General features: G+C 43.2%; 1 protein-coding gene across 1 annotated transcript in view; it reads left to right on the top strand.

The window, feature by feature from the left end:
- The window catches only part of tango6 (transport and golgi organization 6 homolog (Drosophila)), a 47,701-nt gene extending 30,694 nt beyond the window's left edge, over window positions 1-17,007 (top strand). Inside the window, exons 15-18 of the mRNA XM_075470766.1 lie at window positions 66-224; window positions 7,456-7,607; window positions 11,026-11,139; window positions 16,777-17,007. Of these exons, the coding sequence (XP_075326881.1) occupies window positions 66-224; window positions 7,456-7,607; window positions 11,026-11,139; window positions 16,777-16,953 (602 nt within the window). The 3' untranslated portion in view covers window positions 16,954-17,007. The remainder of the gene's footprint in view (window positions 1-65; window positions 225-7,455; window positions 7,608-11,025; window positions 11,140-16,776) is intronic.
- The last annotated feature ends 1,325 nt before the right edge of the window (window positions 17,008-18,332 follow it).

The raw sequence follows: 18,332 nt of genomic DNA, 5'->3' as shown, positions 1-18,332 counted from the left end.
GTGGCGATGACCTCCGTAATGTCGGCAGATGATGGTGTTTGCTGACGAGTATAAACTGTCTTTAGGTCTGGCTGCATTGGCTGACTCTTACCCGGACCGGATCCTGGAGAGGCTTCTGAAAGACTTCCAAACCGGGCCCTCCCTCCCTTCATCCAGCCAGGAGCGTTCGCTGGAGACCCGACTGAAAGTGGGGGAGGTGTTGATGCGGGCGAGCAGGGCGTTGGGTGAGCTGGTTCATCATGTTCACAGATAATGATGCATGTGCTTATTTTAAAGGGGAAGTTCAGCCTTTAAACTAGGACTGGGAGAGTTAACGCGTTATTATCGCGTTAACGCGTCAATTATTTAACGCAGATAAATATTTTACTTATTATTTATTTATTTAATTTATGTATGTTTTGTTTTATTTTATTATTTAAAAAAAATAAATTAATTAAAAAAAAATTTGGTGGGGCTTTTGTGCCTTTAATGGAAAGTTCAGAGAAACAGGAAGCAGGGGGCAGAGAGAGGGGGAACGACACGCAGCACAGGGCGGTCCGATGCGGGACTCGAACCAGGGCCAGCTGCAGCGAGGACTATAGCCTCTGTACATGGGGCGCCTGCTCAGCCCACTACGCCACAAACCACCGTTTTATAGGCTTTTATTTTGTAAAAGTCTGTTGCTCACAGGCTTTTATTTTGTAAAAGTCTGCTGCTCACAGGCTTTTATTTTGTAAAAGTCTGTTGCTCACAGGCTTTTATTTTGTAAAAGTCTGCTGCTCACAGGCTTTTATTTTGTAAAAGTCTGCTGCTCACAGGCTTTTATTTTGTAAAAGTCTGTAGCTCACAGGCTTTTATTTTGTAAAAGTCTGCTGCTCACAGGCTTTTATTTTGTAAAAGTCTGTAGCTCACAGGCTTTTATTTTGTAAAAGTCTGCTGCTCACAGGCTTTTATTTTGTAAAAGTCTGTCGCTCACAGGCTTTTATTTTGTAAAAGTCTGCTGCTCACAGGCTTTTATTTTGTAAAAGTCTGTAGCTCACAGGCTTTTATTTTGTAAAAGTCTGCTGCTCACAGGCTTTTATTTTGTAAAAGTCTGTCGCTCACAGGCTTTTATTTTGTAAAAGTCTGCTGCTCACAGGCTTTTATTTTGTAAAAGTCTGTTGCTCACAGGCTTTTATTTTGTAAAAGTCTGTTGCTCACAGGCTTTTATTTTGTAAAAGTCTGTTGCTCACAGGCTTTTATTTTGTAAAAGTCTGTTGCTGTCTGCTGTGGAACAGGAAAAGAAAGTAATCGGCGGATCCACCAAACATGGAGAAGGGTACGGAACTTTTACTCGGCCATTTTCATTTTAAAGTTCTTCCAGACGGCGGAGTCGACAGAACCAAAGTCATCTGTAAACACTGCCAAGTTGAATTGTCTTCTCAGCGTAGTAGTTCCAGTCTAAAATATCACTTAAAGGCAAAACACACAACTGATAGCAGCAAGTCATTCAAGGAAACAGACAGTGGAGCGAGGCTTCTACATAAAAACTACAGAAAGATGCTGATGTTAAAAGTGTGTTTGCACAACAAATGTTATGGCACTTTCATTCATATGGCAGCACATTTAAAATAAAGCTAAATGCTAAAAGCTATATGCTACTTTTAGATTCATTTTTGGATTCTGCGTACAAATGCGATTAATCGTGATTAATCAGGGAAATCATGTGATTAATTAGATAAAACATGTTAATCGTTGCCCGGCCCTAACTTTAAACACCATGCAACACAAAGGCTCACATCTCCACAGAGATGCGGCTCCATCACAGCTTTTGGTTGGACTCCCGTCTCTTTACGTACCCAACTTCATTCGTCCTGAGCAGGTTAGATGCTCCTGTAAGTCCACATGAGTTGGATCATTATGACATGATGCAGCTTTGACTGAGGCCACATTACCCACCTGAAGGAGAATGGAAACGTGTCTTTAATTCACCCAAACCTGTGAATCGGTGTCACGCTTTTCATTTCCTACTTATTCAGGAGCCAGCCAATCAGGTAAGCGTGCACGAAGCCCCCCGGCTGCACACAGTGTTGCACAGTCTGCACATAGATATGTATTTAATGGCTCGATGTCTCGTCCGCGTTGCTGGGCAACGGAGTGGAACGTCTGCAGATGGCCGCCATCTTACCACAGGCAGCTCTCTCCCCGACAACATTGTGTTGATGGTGAAACATTCAAACATTCAAGACATAACTTGCTTAATTCTCAAACGTTTAGGTTATTATAAACATCAAAGTAGTAAGCTAATTATCACACTACAGACGAAGTCCATATATGTATTTTTTTTTAATAAAAACGGAAATATTTCACGTTTATTTGCCCCATGACTCAACTTTATTTACCCCTTGGGATGACTCCCTCAGGGAAATTCAAGTCCCCAGTAGCTCCAAACACACACATAGGATCTCTATAAATCTAAAATACAGTGTAATATAGAATAATTAATATAATATATAATTAAAATATAATTAATATGAAAATTTAAAACAAAGTGTAAAAAAGAATATAGGCTATACAAGATATACAAAGTAAAGAGAGTTAAATCAAATAAGTTATAGCACTATGGTTGAGTTATTGCCCATATTGCACTACACTTGTGTTAATTACACATTGTATGCACATAGTCTGACCATAAATAGATAAGATATTGCACAGTAGTGACGTACTTATTGCACAGATGACCGAATAAATAAAATATGGCACAGGGTCTTTTAGTATGTAAAATAGTGTAAAATTGTTGAGATTTCTGCGAGATCAGAGTAATGGCTTCAGAGCTGATCACTTAGCGTAACTATGGTTACCTCAGGTTTGACTGTCTCCCGGACATCTCACCCTGTGGTAAGATGGCCGACTTGTGCGGACGTTCTAAACTCAGACGTAACACATCGAGCCATTCTATACACATCTATGAGTCTGCAGATGTTCTCATTCCTCTTGATGCACAGATGTTTTTATGTGCATGTATGTGCTCCTGAGGTGGACGGCTATGATGAGCCACAGTGCGGGCCTGTTTCCTGCACACATCCCTGCTGGACCACAACCTGCCCCCTGATGAACACTCCTGTTTTGTCCTTCTGCTCTGGTGTAATGTGCCAGACGGCTATCGTGCCACTTCTCTGGGACAATCGGAGGGTTTATATCCCTGCTGAAAGATTGGTGGGAGCTTCAGTTTGCTTCGCAGACACTCAGAGGGCTGCTGTGTTTGACCAGAACACCCCCCCCCACCCAGTCTTCTGCCAGGCTGTGATTTGTAAATAAAAAGGTTTTCTTAACAGACTGGCCTGGCTGGGTGAAGGCTCAGTAAATGAATGTGGGGCTCTGTTTTGGTTTCTGGTTGGCTCCCAGGTGCTGGCTGGTTGCTGAGTCCTGTGAGCTGCTGTGGGATGCAGAGACGGTTCATGTGCCGAGAGGGGAGAGCTTTCTACCAGATGATGCTCTCAGAGACGGAACTCAGCGGCATGCAGAGTTCTGTACAGGCACAGGAAGGGCACATGTGGCCGGATCCGTGTTGCGTCCATGTTTTCCAGCTGCGTGTGCGGCTCTGACGCAGACTGAAGCTGCTGCTGACTCACAGCGACACACTGACTCCCTTTCATTTGGTCTGCTGGAGCTGAGACACAAACGGAGGGCAGGATGAGCCGCTCTAAATCAGGCTGCTGTGTGTGTTTGCTGCTCAGACAGATGTGACCAGCTGTGACACACACATGGCCTGGGTGGGTCTTAGGAAGCCCAGGAGCAGCTGCAGGCTCTGTTCTTTGTGCGTCTTTATGAAATGACTCCTCACTAGGGATGGGAATTGATAAGATTTTTACGAGTCCAGTTCCGTTTTCGATTCTGCTTAACGATTCGGTTCTTTATCGGTTCCCTTATCGATTCTCATTTGGAGAAAAAGGACAACAAACCGGTCGATCAGCATCAACTTTGTTTAGTTTAGAAGTAACACGAGTCATGACCTTATAAACCCTAACAAACCCTTACATTGGTCTATCATGGCCTGGGTAATTGAACTCTTCCTGCTCTGGTGAAAGGAGAAGCTGGAGGTAGAGGTGAACTGGGGGTAGTACCACCAGCCTCTGGCTCTGAGCCAGTCAGGCTCTGTCTCTCATGATTTCATCTAAATGTAATGCCTGAGAAGGCATTCATTTAACCTTAACCGTTACTAACAGCAGCTTTTACAATCAGGCAAATGGTGCTAACATGATAGGCAGTGTTTGTTAGTTAGTTAGTTACCTGCAGTGTTAGCCGAGGACATGCTAACGTTGCTAACGTTGCTGGGTTCAGATTCACCAACATTAATCATTCATTCATAGTTATTGCATGTTGGTAGTATTTCCTCCCTTTGGTGAAATATTCACTTTGCAAGTTGCCCTGTTGTCGTCTTTTTTTAGGGATGTGTAACCAAACCTTCGAGCGTTTGTACCGCTTGGGCGCCATGTTGTTTAATGTTTAAAACCCGACTCGTCCAGTCACCTGAACCTGTTCATCATTTGCTCATTCCACTTTTAAAAATCTAAATTCATCCCTCCTTTAACTGGCCAAAGTCAAAATGTTTTTAAGTCGTCATGACCTTGAGAAAGCCATCCGTGCCCTGATAAGTTGAAGGTCAGACTATTTAATGCTCTTTATGTGGGCGTCTCCCAGTCTTCTCTCAGCCGCCTTCAGCTGCTGCAGAACGCTGCTGCCCGTCTTTAACCAACACCAACAGACGTGTGCACATCACTCCTGTTCTGAACTCCCTCCATCGGCTTCCTGTCCTTTATAGAACTGATTTTAAACTTTTAATGTTGGTTTTTAAAGCTCTTAACGGCCTCGCCCCGTCGTATTTATCTGAGCTTTTAACAGTCCTGGTAGAGCTCTGAGGTCAGCAGATCAGTTTCTGCTGGAAGTGCCCAGGTCAGAATACAAACCCTGGGGTGAGCGAGCCTTTTCCCAAAGCTGCCCCCAGGCTCTGGAATAAGCCCCCCGTCCAGCTGCGTCTTATTTCTGACCTGGGCCTCTGCAGATCTGGGCTAAAAACCTGCTTATTTAGGATGGCTTTAATACCCAGTAGCATGATGACACTTTTATCTTATTTTATCTTATTCGATTTTGTTGTATTTTATTGCTTTCACTGTTCTTTCATTGTTTTTATTTGTTTTTACTTATTCTTCTCTTTATTTATTACCTGCTGTAAAGCACTTTACAGACAATCCTTACGGTGTACCAAAGGGCTGTAGAAATAAAGTACATTTACATTTAACCTTTTACCTGCTTCATCTTATTCCCAGCTGCCACCAGCAGAGCAGCAGGACACACCTGGACAGGTTACCATCACAGGGCCAATAAAAATATTTACTGATTTCTGCTAATCTTAGATGTTCCTGTGTAATAAAAATATAAATCACGTTTTATTCCTTCAGAGACATAAAAAGCTAACACTAAGGCTGTGTTCGAAACTGCATACTGCATACTACATACTGCATACTCATCGATCAGACGGTATGCAGAGCGTTTACCCACAATGCATTTGGCTCCTGCCCGAGCCGAAATCAGCCGGCCTGAAGCTGATTTCCCTTAAGCTCTAAACTCTGTAAACTTTAGCAACATTTGAAACATTTTCAGGTGAGAAAGTAGTCGTTTAGATCCCCAACGTGTTGAAAACCTGACAAAATACCGTCTGTTTACAATTTAGTTCCCACGAATTCGGCGCTACTAAAGCTAGCCGCAGTGAGCAACGCACTTCCGGTTATTTTCACAAAATAAAATACCCGTTGCCTTTTATCATAGGGAAAGCCATTACCATACAATTGGTGCTTTTGTTTTGAAAACAGGAAGTGAACCTACCCTCGTTGTAGCTAGCTTGAAACTGCCGTTTTGACAGGAAATGACGATCGGCGACGTCACGTTACGTTGCATCTTGGGTAGTTTGAGTATGAGTAGTAACCTCATGATGCATACCCGACATTTCAGAGAATCTAGGATGCATCCGGGAACTTCTCGCTGACTCAAACTCGCATACTAACTCAAAAAGTTAGGAGGAGTAGTAGGAGTAGTATGTGGTTTCGAACACAGCCATAGACTCCAGATACGCTTCATACCGATTTGATGCTAATCTGGCAACAAACGATCATATACAAAGAGGACAAAACTCTAAAAGTACATAAAAACTGTGACTTCTGTCTTTTCAAGGACCAACAACTGCACCAACACAACCAAGAGCAGCCCATAGCTCAGATTGTTCGCTCTATTATGCCGACATATGTTTGTTCTGTGTTCCGAGGAGCTTCTTTTTTTTTTTTTTTTTTTTTTAATAACCTAAATCCTAAAACCTGAGCTGTGTTATAAAATTCCTTTTCTGTGAATTCATTAAATGAGAGCCTGAAGAAGTAAAACAACAAAGTTAAAGACGAGCCGCTGACCATCAGTTACAGCTAAAATACGCTGGTTAATGAGGGATATTCGGGTAGAAAAAACAACTCCTGACTTTTTTTTATATATTTCCCAAAAAATATCCACCTGCCTGGTTCAAATCCGACTTTTTCTTCGAATAGTTAAAGGACGAAAAAGGATCAAGTGTTACCTGTTAAATGTTCAGCTGAGTTTCGGAACTCAGTTACACAAAAATGTGACATTTCTGTGGTGTTTTTCAGAGTAGTAAAGTAAATATTTGAGGATTTTTGACTGTTGGCCGGATGAAATGCGGAGTCTTTCAGTAGCTCATTTTGCATTTTGCGTTCAGGGTCCCTTTGTACCAAAGGCAGCTGGAACGCAACGCATTCAGTAGTCATCCGAACATCTCCCTGAAAGCCAGAACCATCAGTCCGCATAAGATGAGTGTGGTGGTGTCGTCAAGCTTCATCATCTGTGGAGCAAAAGCAGATCAGCACAGAATCCTCTGGTTGTCTATCCAGGAGTTGTTCACATGTTTTAGGACCAAAAAAGTGTGAAAGCTCTGCAAACACAGCCTGTAAATAACCTGATGTTTGTGTGGAGCTTGAAGCTAAACTGGCCAGAAAATATTCTGTCATTTTTCTGCTTGTTAGATCTAAATTTTGTCTTTAAATGAACTCCTGCCTGCTGATGGACTGAGCCCGACGGAGTCGTTTACAGCCACATGTTGTTAAATAGAAATAGAATAGAAAAATACTTTATTCATCCCCCAATGGGGGAAATTCAAATTAGTCAAGTAGCTTAAAAAATAATTAATATTTACAATGATTGTATATTAACAACAACAATAATAATACAAATTCTAATAAAAACTACTAACTAATAATAATAATAATAAATAAATAAAAATAAATGAATAAATAAATAAAATAAAAATGTGTCCTCATGCAACACTTTCCACAGACGGGGATGTTTCCCGTCTGCTGGAGAACCAGAGACGCCTTCTGACGGCTGATGAAGTCTAAACAGTCCCTGCAGTGACCCGTCTGCCTGATCTTCCTCCTCCAGGTGAACTGGCGCCACACCTGGGCCGTCCTCTGGTGAGCGTCTTCCTCCGGGGAACCAAGGACCCGGACCAGAGTGTTCGAGCCAGCAGTTTGTCCAACCTGGGGGAGCTCTGTCAGAGACTGGACTACGCCCTGGGACCGTTGGCCCAAGAGGTGAGGATGAGAGCCGTCCTGGGCCAAAAGAAATTAAACTTCTCCTCAAAGTCAACTTTACTTACGATGAGCCATAAAGAACTTCAGAATGTATCACACCTCAGAATAAGTTGGATGGAGACAGGGTTTTATGATTTATAAAAGCAACTTTAATCAATAACAGTTTGAATAAAGACAAAATCACTTACTAATTATTCTGAATTTAAAATCTGTCCAATAATTACTTCTTAATCTAAAGTAAACAAACAGCTGCTTCGCTTCCAGCTTCATCCAAAGTAAATGAATAGCTTTGTTTTTATTAAGGAAAAACACTTTTATTTGATTTAACCTGTTTAAATAAGATCATCTGCTGTCCCTGAACCCATGTTAGAGTCATCCTAAAAACAGAACGTAAGATAATAACGACACTAAATAAAACACATAAGATGCAGAATGAAAAAGAAAAGTGGGATTCACAAAAAAACAAAAGATGATCCCACATTCGGGCTGGAATCAGAAGAATTCTTTCATTTAACTTCCTCCTCAGACGGGGATTCTGTCACAACGGGTTAAAAATAGTTTTCTTATGATGGAACAAACTTTTCCTTTCTGACAGGTGTGTTCACTTCCATCAAATAAAGCAGTAAAAAAAAGTCCTGACAGATTTGAACGCTGACCGTGAAGCGCCTGCAGCCGCAGAATCGCCGCCCACGGCCTCTTTCCGGGCTGCCGCGGCGGCGGCCGGCAGCTCGACTGAAGATGCTGCCGTGTGCGTGTTTGTGTTGGCCGCTATGAATAAGCAGCCCTGTCAGCTGCAGGAACAGGATGCTTATTCATGAACGTGCACACTTTGACTTTTTCCCTCTGGCAGGCTGTGAGTGTGTTCGTGGAGCCCATGTTGGTTTGATGTCTGACCGATCGATCCATTTCAGCTCCGGCACTGACCTCAGCAGTGTCGGCCCGCGGCTGAAGAACAGACTGAATGTCATGGCGAACTCATCGACTATATCGACCCCCAGATCCATACCTTAGATTGTAAAAGTCTTTCTTTCTAAGTTAATCACTTCCTGGCTTTCCTGAAGCCGTTTCCCTTGGTCTGATATTCTCGTTTCAAAATTTCAAACATGGTAAAAATCTGTCTTGTAGCGTTCGTCTGACAAGTAAACATCAGAGTAAGAAGAATTCCTCTTTAAATGTGGCTGCTGTTTTAGTCCTATAAAAAGTCTTCTACCAATCTGGGCCCTTAATAGCTTCTGTTATTGTATGAAAATAACTCCACACTTAACCAGAATTAGAAAACAAAATGGGTCCCAAAATGGAGCCCTGCGGGACTCCTTTGGGTATCTAAAGAGAATCAGATTCGCTGCTTTCACACAGAGTTGCATCGACAAAATAATCTCTGAACCATTCGACTGCCTTTTATCAAAGGTTCTGAGGTCAAGATATCAGAAATGAGAAAAAAAGGGTCCTAAAATGGAGCCCTGCGGGACTCCTTTGGGTATCTAAAGAGAATCAGATTCGCTGCTTTCACACAGAGTTGCATCAACAAAATAATCTCTGAACCATTCGACTGCCTTTTATCAAAGGTTATGAGGTCAAGATATCAGAAATGAGAAAAAAAAGGGTCCTAAAATGGAGCCCTGCGGGACTCCTTTGGGTATCTAAAGAAAATCAGATTTGCTGCTTTCACACAGTTGCAGCGACAAAATAATCTCTGAACCATTCGACTGCCTTTTATCAAAGGTTCTGAGGTCAAGATATCAGAAATGAGAAAAAAAGATTCTTTTGTCTGACTAATTTAAAGATATAAGGAATTATCAGTCGATGTTGTTATGCATATTGTGACCTGGTGGTGGCAGTGTTGTCTCACTGTTCCAGTGCGTAAACCCAGACTCTCATTGCACAGTTGAGTTGGGGTTCAGCTGCAGCTCGACCCGGCCATCTAACTGGACCAGCATCCTTGTCGAGGAGGATAATCGAGTTAAAAGCGCTCTGAGTGGTCAAGTAGACCAGAAAAGTACGGTAGAAGTACAGTCCATTCTGCATTTACATAGAGAGGTGTGCCCCAGGGCTCTGTATGAGGACCTCAAATAATATTTAGAGTAAAATTTACCTCAAACGAGTTATAAAGTCACATAAAACAGTTTGATTCAACACAAGTTAACCTGCTTCCCCTGTAGAGCTGTGCCAGGGATTATGTGTCCACCTGTTGGTCCACCTGTTGGTCCTCATCGTTGGCAACTTGGCGAATTTGTCCAGATGTTTTTTCAATAAAGCAGCGAGTGTTAAACGCAGCGACGTGTTGATGGAGACCCCGCCCGCTTCCCTTCCTCACCTCTGCAGAGCAGCATCAGTCCGACCACGTAAACTAACTCATTTCCAGCAGGAACAGCATGTGACGCCGCAGGAATCCCGAAGAGACGCAGTTACACCAACTGACTGCGAAGCTGCGTCACTTTCAACAGCAGGAGGGTTCATTTAAATGGTCACAGCTGCTTAGAGCAGTGAAATGTTATTTATTTCCTGTTGCTTCACTCTTTCAGTGAATTTAGATTTTTGTCACCACAGAGACAGTAAAGTACCCTAAACGTTGCTCTAATAATAGCACATTGCATTCTGACAAAAAGAATACCAAGATGTCAGGTTTGGTCATATTTTCTCCACCCAAAGAAAGAATGAAAACTTTCTGCAGCTGTGCAACATCCTGAAATATGTCAGTTTGAGGTGAGGAAACTGAATCCAGGCCGAGCCTTCCAGCTCTCTGATTGCTGTGAATGATTGTAAATGTGACCTCCTGACCCAGTGTGAACCTTCCAGACCCCTCAGGTCATCTGGATCCGGTCTTCTATCAGTTCCCAGAGTCAGAACCAGACATGGAGGAGCTGCGTTCAGCTTCTATGCTCCACATGTCTGGAACAAACTCCCAGAAAGCCTCAGATCAGCTGGAACACTCAGTGTATTTAAGTCCAGGCTGAAGACACACCTATTTTCAGCTGCATCTGAATAAAGCTCCAAATCTGAAGCTTGAGTTTCAAAACTTAATCACATTTTAACTCCTGATTTTATCTATTGTTCTTATTTCTTTCTTTTTTGTTTAAAATTTAAATCATGCTTTTTATTTCTACTTTTTTAATGTATCTGTAAAGCACTTTGTGTACAGTTTCTGTACAGATAAACTTGCCTTGCCTAAATGTAAGCAGCTTAAATTAGAAATAAAGCCGACTTTGTTTCTAAGTGTTTGTTTGTAATGTATGTTGGCTGTTTGTTTGACCACCGACGCAGTTTCAGGGAGTGATTCAGCTCTCCTGAGCTCCTCTGAAACTGATTTGTGTCCGTTTGTGATTGTGCTTTCAGCCTCCTTTAGACTCCGGCTGGGCGTGTTGCTGCCGCTCTACTGAATGACTGTAAGCGCTCTTGCTGCTGTGCTCTGTTTGTGCAGATCAGCTCCTGTCTGACGGCTCTCATAAAGACAGAGAAGGAGGCCGAGGTGAGGAGAGCTGCCGTCCACGTGATCGCTCTGCTGCTCCGAGGCCTCAGCGATAAAACCACACAGGTACTGTGCACACTGTGCAGGAAACAAACGCCTTCACATCAGACTGTACTTACACACTGTGACCGTGCACGTGGAGGCGCACGCTGCACAACAACAGGCAGGTCGGGGAGTCTGCTGTGGTGCAAAGTTTCAAAGACAAGCCTGCAGAGAAAGCTGAATCTTTGCAAAGCATCTGTGCCGCTGAACAGTGACAAATATAAGGTGAAAGATCTGTAACATTTTGGGAACTTCTGTGAAAAACATGGTGGGGATGGTACAGACGGGTATGTTACGCGCTTATGTGAAGGTGTGATTCAGAAGCAGATCCATTCCTGTCCTCACAGGGCGTCTGCAGCTCCTACAAGGTGCTGCATTAACCTCCTCAGTGGCCTTAAAGTAGGGCTGGGCGCGTTAACTCGTTAATTATTTAACGCCGATTAATATTTAATCGCGCATTAACGCATGTTTTATTATTTATTTTATTATTGTAAAAGTCTGTTGCTCACAGGCAGTATGGAAGTATGCAGTATGGAAGTATGTAGTATGCAAGTATGTAGTATGGAAGTATGCAGTATGGAAGTATGCAGTATGGAAGTATGCAGTATGGAAGTATGTAGTATGGAAGTATGTAGTATGCAGTATGGAAGTATGCAGTATGGAAGTATGGAAGTATGTAGTATGCAGTATGCTGTATGGAAGTATGCAGTATGTAGTATGGAAGTATGTAGTATGGAAGTATGTAGTATGGAAGTATGTAGTATGCAGTATGGAAGTATGCAGTATGGAAGTATGGAAGTATGCAGTATGGCTGTATGGAAGTATGCAGTATGGAAGTATGCAGTATGGAAGTATGCAGTATGGAAGTATGTAGTATGGAAGTATGCAGTATGGCAGTATGGAAGTATGTAGTATGGAAGTATGTAGTATGCGGTATGCTGTATGGAAGTATGCAGTATGGAAGTATGCAGTATGGCAGTATGGAAGTATGTAGTATGCAGTATGTAGTATGCAGTATGTAGTATGCGGTATGGAAGTATGTAGTATGGAGTATGCAGTATGTAGTATGGAAGTATGTAGTATGGAAGTATGTAGTATGGAAGTATGTAGTATGCAGTATGTAGTATGCAGTGTGCAGTATGGAAGTATGTAGTATGCAGTATGTAGTATGCAGTATGTAGTATGCAGTATGCAGTATGTAGTATGCAGTATGTAGTATGCAGTATGTAGTATGGTAGTATGCAGTATGGTAGTATGTAGTATGCGGTTTCGAACACAGTATTTGTGAACTTTTAAGATCTTTTCATGAAGATTTGAACTTGTGGAGTTTGAACCTTCTGACCTGCAGGTGAAACCGAGTCTTTGTTTGTCCTGTTAATGGATGTTCCTGGCCGGCTTGTAATTTCCCACCTGGGCTCCTCGCAGGTGGTCTCTCAGGTGTGTGTTTGACACGGGTGTCGCCGCGGCTCAGGGCTTCTCAGGTGCTTCTTCGGGCTGAAGCATTCGGTCGAAGGTGTGTTTGTTGGAGCGAGCAGCTGGTCAGGTCCTGTAATCCGGCCCCAGCTCCCCTGTTGTCATCACCCAGATCAAAGACTAAAAGTTAGTTTGTCCCTGAGCACAGGAGGCTCGTCCTGAACGTGGTGCTGAGAGACGCAGCAGCTTCTGTTCCCACAGTCTGCGTCTTTGTAATCTGCAGCTTCATACAAACCCAGTTTAGTCTTCCACCTGCCGCCGGCCTGCTGTCTGACCTTGTGTCCTCAACAACCTTCATAGCCCATCAATCTGCAGCATTAAAGGGACAGTTCGCCTCTTTAAAGGGACAGTTCGCCTCTTTTGACATGAAGCTGTGTGACATCCCATATCAGCAACATCATTTCTGAACATCTTCTTACCCCCTGCTGCGTCCTGTGAGCAGAGTTCCAGCCTCGTTTTGGTGTGGATGAAGGTAGTCCGGCTAGTTGGCTGGGGTTTAAAAAATAAAGAGTAATACATTTGCATCACAAAATGGTTCTCCAGGAAAAAGTCATACCTCACAATCTCTCGGCCCTATTTTCTCTCCCTTCGTATCACTGCCTGCTGCCGCCTGCCGACAGCTGCGCCTGTTACGCTGTTTGCTGCTCGGAAGCAGGGAACTGCTCGCTCTGCACAGCAGGTAAAGGAAAGAAAAGGAAAGGAAAGGAAAGGAAAGGAAAGGAAAGGAAAGGAAAGGAATGGAAAAGAGAAGGAAAGGAAACAAAACGAAAGGTAACGAAAGGAAAGGAAAGACAAGGAAAGGAAAGGAGAGGAAAGGAAAGGAAACAAAAGGAAAGGAAAGGAAAGGAATGGAAAAGAGAAGGAAAGGAGACAAAACGAAAGGTAACGAAAGGAAAGACAAGGAAAGGAAAGGAAAGGAAAGGAAAGGAAAGGAATGGAAAAGAGAAGGAAAGGAAATAAAACGAAAGGTAACGAAAGGAAAGGAAAGACAAGGAAAGGAAAGGAAAGGAAAGGAAACAAAAGGAAAGGAAAGGAAAGGAAAGGAATGGAAAAGAGAAGGAAAGGAGACAAAACGAAAGGAAAAACAAGGAAAGGAAACGAAAGGAAAGGAAAGGAAAGGAAACAAAAGGAAAGGAAAGGAAAGGAATGGAAAAGAGAAGGAAAGGAAACAAAACGAAAGGTAACGAAAGGAAAGGAAAGACAAGGAAAGGAAACGAAAGGAAAGGAAAGGAAAGGAAACAAAAGGAAAGGAAAGGAAAGGAAAGGAATGGAAAAGAGAAGGAAAGGAGACAAAACGAAAGGTAACGAAAGGAAAGGAAAGACAAGGAAAGGAAAGGAAAGGAAAGGAAAGGAAACAAAAGGAAAGGAAAGGAAAGGAAAGGAATGGAAAAGAGAAGGAAAGGAGACAAAACGAAAGGTAACGAAAGGAAAGGAAAGGAAAGGAAAGGAAAAGAGAAGGAAAGGAAAGGAAACGAAAGGAAAGGAAAGGAAAGGAAAGGAAAGGAAAGGAAAGGAAAGGAAAGGAGACAGAAACAAAAGGAAACTAGCCGGACTACCTTCATCAACACCAAAACGAGGCTGGAACTCTGCTCACAGGACGCAGCAGGGGGTAAGAAGATGTTCAGAAATGATGTTGCTGATATGGGATGTTACACAGCTTCATGTCAAAAGAGGCGAACTGTCCCTTTAAAGAGGCGAACTGTCCGTTTAAGTCTGTTATTTGTTCCCTAAATTGTATTTTTTCCACCTAACTTACTGCACTTACTCTAGCACTAGTTCTGCTCTTAGCTGTTTGGTTTTGGAAGGAAATGCACTTATGATTTCTTGTGAGCTGAAGTTCTTTTGCCTACCGATGTGGAACACACTTATTGTGATAAAAGCGTCTGCAGAATGACCGTAATGTGATGTAAGCAAACCTTTCTCTGTTTGCAAAGGAAGATGAAAGATGTTGCCATAGGATAATGATCCTAAGCGCCCCACAAAGCCTCGGTGCCGGTCCAAGGTTTTATTACGGTCCCGCGACCTAAATATCCTCCAGTCTGTGGACAACATGCAGATCTGGAAATAAAAGGTGTTTCAAACACTGAAGAAAAGTTTCATCTTTAACATGAAGATCGGATCATCTTCACCACTTTGACTTTTCCCAGACCTGAAGGGCCCAGATGTTTCCCAGATGATTATAAATTGACCTGGCTTTTTACATTTGGTTGTGAGAGAAACTTTGTACGATGAGGAGGAATATGAACTCAAATATGACATCTGAGCATTTCTCTGCATCTGTTGCCACCTGCATGTGTCTGTGGGCGGCTGCCTCAGGTGGGATGTGGATCCTGAGACGCTGCCTCCCCTCCAGCTGCTGTCCTGACCTGGTCCTGTCATTACTGCCACAGCTAGAAGCAGCTAATGACACACAGAGACGTGGGAACAGGGGAAGAGGTGGACCCAGGCAGACCAGAGCAGCGAGGTTAGGTCAAAGGGGGCCAGGAGGTCTGCTTGGTTAGGGTGGAGTGGCCTTCAGGTCCCACGCTGCCCCCTGACAGACTGAGCTGCTCACAGTTACAACCCCGAGATGCAGAAAAGGGCTGTGTTCCAAACCGCATACTTCACCTACTACTCCTACTACTCATACTAACTTTTTGAGTTAGTATGCGAGTTTGAGTCAGCAGAAGTTCCCGGATGCATACTAGATTCTCCTAAATGTTGGGTATGCATCATGAGGTTACTACTCATACTCAAACTACCCAAGATGCAACGTAACGTGACGTCGCCGATCGTCATTTCCTGTCAAAACGGCAGTTTCAAGCTAGCTACAACGAGGGTAGGTTCACTTCCTGTTTTCAAAACAAAAGCACCAATTGTATGGTAATGGCTTTCCCTATGATAAAAGGCAACGGGTATTTTATTTTGTGAAAATAACCAGAAGTGCGTTGCTCACTGCGGCTAGCTTTAGTAGCGCCGAATTCGTGGGAACAAAATGGTAAATAGCCGGTATTTTGTCAGGTTTTCAACACGTTGGGGATCTAAACGACTACTTTCTCTCCTGAAAATGTTTCAAATGTTGCTAAAGTTGTCTGATCGATGAGTATGTAGTATGGAAGTATGCAGTATGGAAGTATGCAGTATGGTAGTATGGAAGTATGCAGTATGGTAGTATGCAGTATGGAAGTATGTAGTATGGAAGTATGCAGTATGGTAGTATGCAGTATGGAAGTATGTAGTATGGAAGTATGCAGTATGGAAGTATGCGGTTTCGAACACAGCCAGAGTTATTTGGCTGGCAGACTGAGAGCTTCTACTTATTTTTCTGTTACAGAAACATTAGATGTTAGAAGCAGCCTCTGTTCTCGGGTTATTGGGCGGTTGTCCACCAATCGTATGTCAGGAGTTTGATTCCCCCCTACCCTTCATATGGTTCTTACTGTGTGTGATAGTTTAAAAAGGAAGCTGCACGTGCAGTAAAGAACTATTAAAAGCCGTACTTGTTTAGTCTTTCTCTAATTGTGCTGTCATGAACTTAAAGGCCTCAGTATGCTTCTCCGTCGGGCTGTCGCATACCCAAGGCAGTTCACCTCCCGATCAGCAGGCGGTGCTACGTTAGACGACCCAATCTGGTGACGTCTATGGTGAAAGTGGTTGATTGGTTGTTCACCTTCCGGCTCCGTTCCACTCCTCACAGTGAACGATGGCGACCGAGAGAGAAAGACTGTTGTTGGAGTTGGAGCTTGTTGATGTTGAAATGCAAATAATTCTGACCAAATGTTGACCGGCACACAGTAAACTCTTTCAGAAATGGCGGTGTTGTTGTTCTGAGAGGAAGGAGCTAAACCGGAAAAGTGATTCAGGAAATTATGTTGTTAGCTCTTGGGTTTCTGACCTTGGGCTGACCTTTAACCTTTAACATGCTGACTGAGGCCTGCAGAGTCTGAGATGTAGCTCTTGGGTTTCTGACCTTGGGGTGACCTTTAACCTTTAACATGCTGACTGAGGCCCGCAGAGTCTGAGATGTAGCTCTTGGGTTTCTGACCTTGGGGTGACCTTTAACCTTTAACATGCTAACTGAGGCCTGCAGTCTGAGATGTAGCTCTTGGGTGTCTGACCTTGGGGTGACCTTTAACCTTTAACATGCTAACCCTCTGTCCACACCCTCGCATCCCCGGGTATCTAATCTGTGTCTCTGCCCCCCCGCAGGTCCTCGGGGACGTCCTGCTGGACCTGTACCGGGCCCTGAAGTGGGTGGTTCGCTCGGACCCGGACGAGGTTGCGGTGCTCCACGCGCAGCTGGCTCTGGAGGAGCTGGACGACGTGATGAGGAGGTTCATGTTCCCGCCGCAGAAGCTGGAGAAGAAGATCGTGGTCCTGCCGTAGGACTCATTCAGCCCTCACTCTGACCCATTCCAGAAATAAAACTTTAGACAAGTCGTTCTCTGGGTGCTTTCTGTGCTCTCTGAGGCATCGCTGGGAAAGATGTTGGTGATTATCTCCATGGAAACGTGTTATTTTTCAGGGTTTTAGAGGCTCTCCAGCATGTTGGTTACAGGCGGAAAAGGTTTCTGTGACGTCTGAAACTCCTGATGGTGACGGGAAATGATCAACTACAGGATTGAACGCACGCCGTACATGTTCAGGTTCATCCTATGTCATTAACATCGACTAATTTTATCGCGTAAAATAACATGTTGCGCATTAACGCAGGTTTTATTATTGTAAAAGTCTGTTGCTCACAGGCTTTTATTTTGTAAAAGTCTGTTGCTCACATGCTTTTATTTTGTAAAAGTCTGTTGCTCACAGGCTTTTATTATTGTAAAAGTCTGTTGCTCACAGGCTTTTATTTTGTAAAAGTCTCCTGCTGTCTGCTGTGGAACAGGAAAAGAAAGTAATCGGCGGATCCACCAAACATGGAGAAGGGTACGGAACTTTTACTCGGCCATTTTCATTTTAAAGTTCTTCCAGACGGCGGAGTCGACCGAACCAAAGTCATCTGTAAACACTGCCAAGTTGAATTGTCTTCTCAGCGTAGTAGTTCCAGTCTAAAATATCACTTAAAGGCAAAACACACAACTGATAGCAGCAAGTCATTCAAGGAAACAGACAGTGGAGCGAGGCTTCTACATAAAAACTACAGAAAGATGCTGATGTTAAAAGTGTGTTTGCACAACAAATGTTATGGCACTTTCATTCATATGGCAGCACATTTAAAATAAAGCTAAATGCTAAAAGCTATACGCTACTTTTGGATTCATTTTTGGATTCTGCGTACAAATGCGATTAATCAGGGAAATCATGTGATTAATTAGATTAAACATTTTAATCGTTGCCCAGCTCTACTTCTGTTGGCATTAAATGCGACTCAGGAGCATCTGAAACATGATAACGATGCAGTTCAGGTTCCTGAAAGTCTTCCTGATCTTAAACATCAGAACCTGCTGATGTCCTGCTTGCTGCTCAGCTGACTGACTGTGACAGAGGCCGTGTGTTTTTAAAGGTATATGGAGCTGATCACATGTCCTCCATCAGGATGCATGTGGGGATGGATTTAAATCACATGTGATGAAACTGAGTCTGAACAGCTCCTCAAACTCAGGTTATTTCCCTCCTTCACTTCTGTTTTTGGAAGGAAAATGCAAAGAAACCAAAGAACATTTTTCAGTTTTTGCCCGTCAGCTTCAGTAAAGTCTCCCTGTCTGCATGTCTTTTATTTAGGGAGAAATGAAATGTTCAATAAGGTTTTGAGTTCTAGTTAAATT

Source organism: Odontesthes bonariensis, chromosome 7 (genome assembly GCF_027942865.1).
Source record: "Odontesthes bonariensis isolate fOdoBon6 chromosome 7, fOdoBon6.hap1, whole genome shotgun sequence".
Classification (NCBI taxonomy): Eukaryota; Metazoa; Chordata; class Actinopteri; order Atheriniformes; family Atherinopsidae; genus Odontesthes; species Odontesthes bonariensis.
This window is presented reverse-complemented; position numbering and strand designations above follow the sequence as displayed.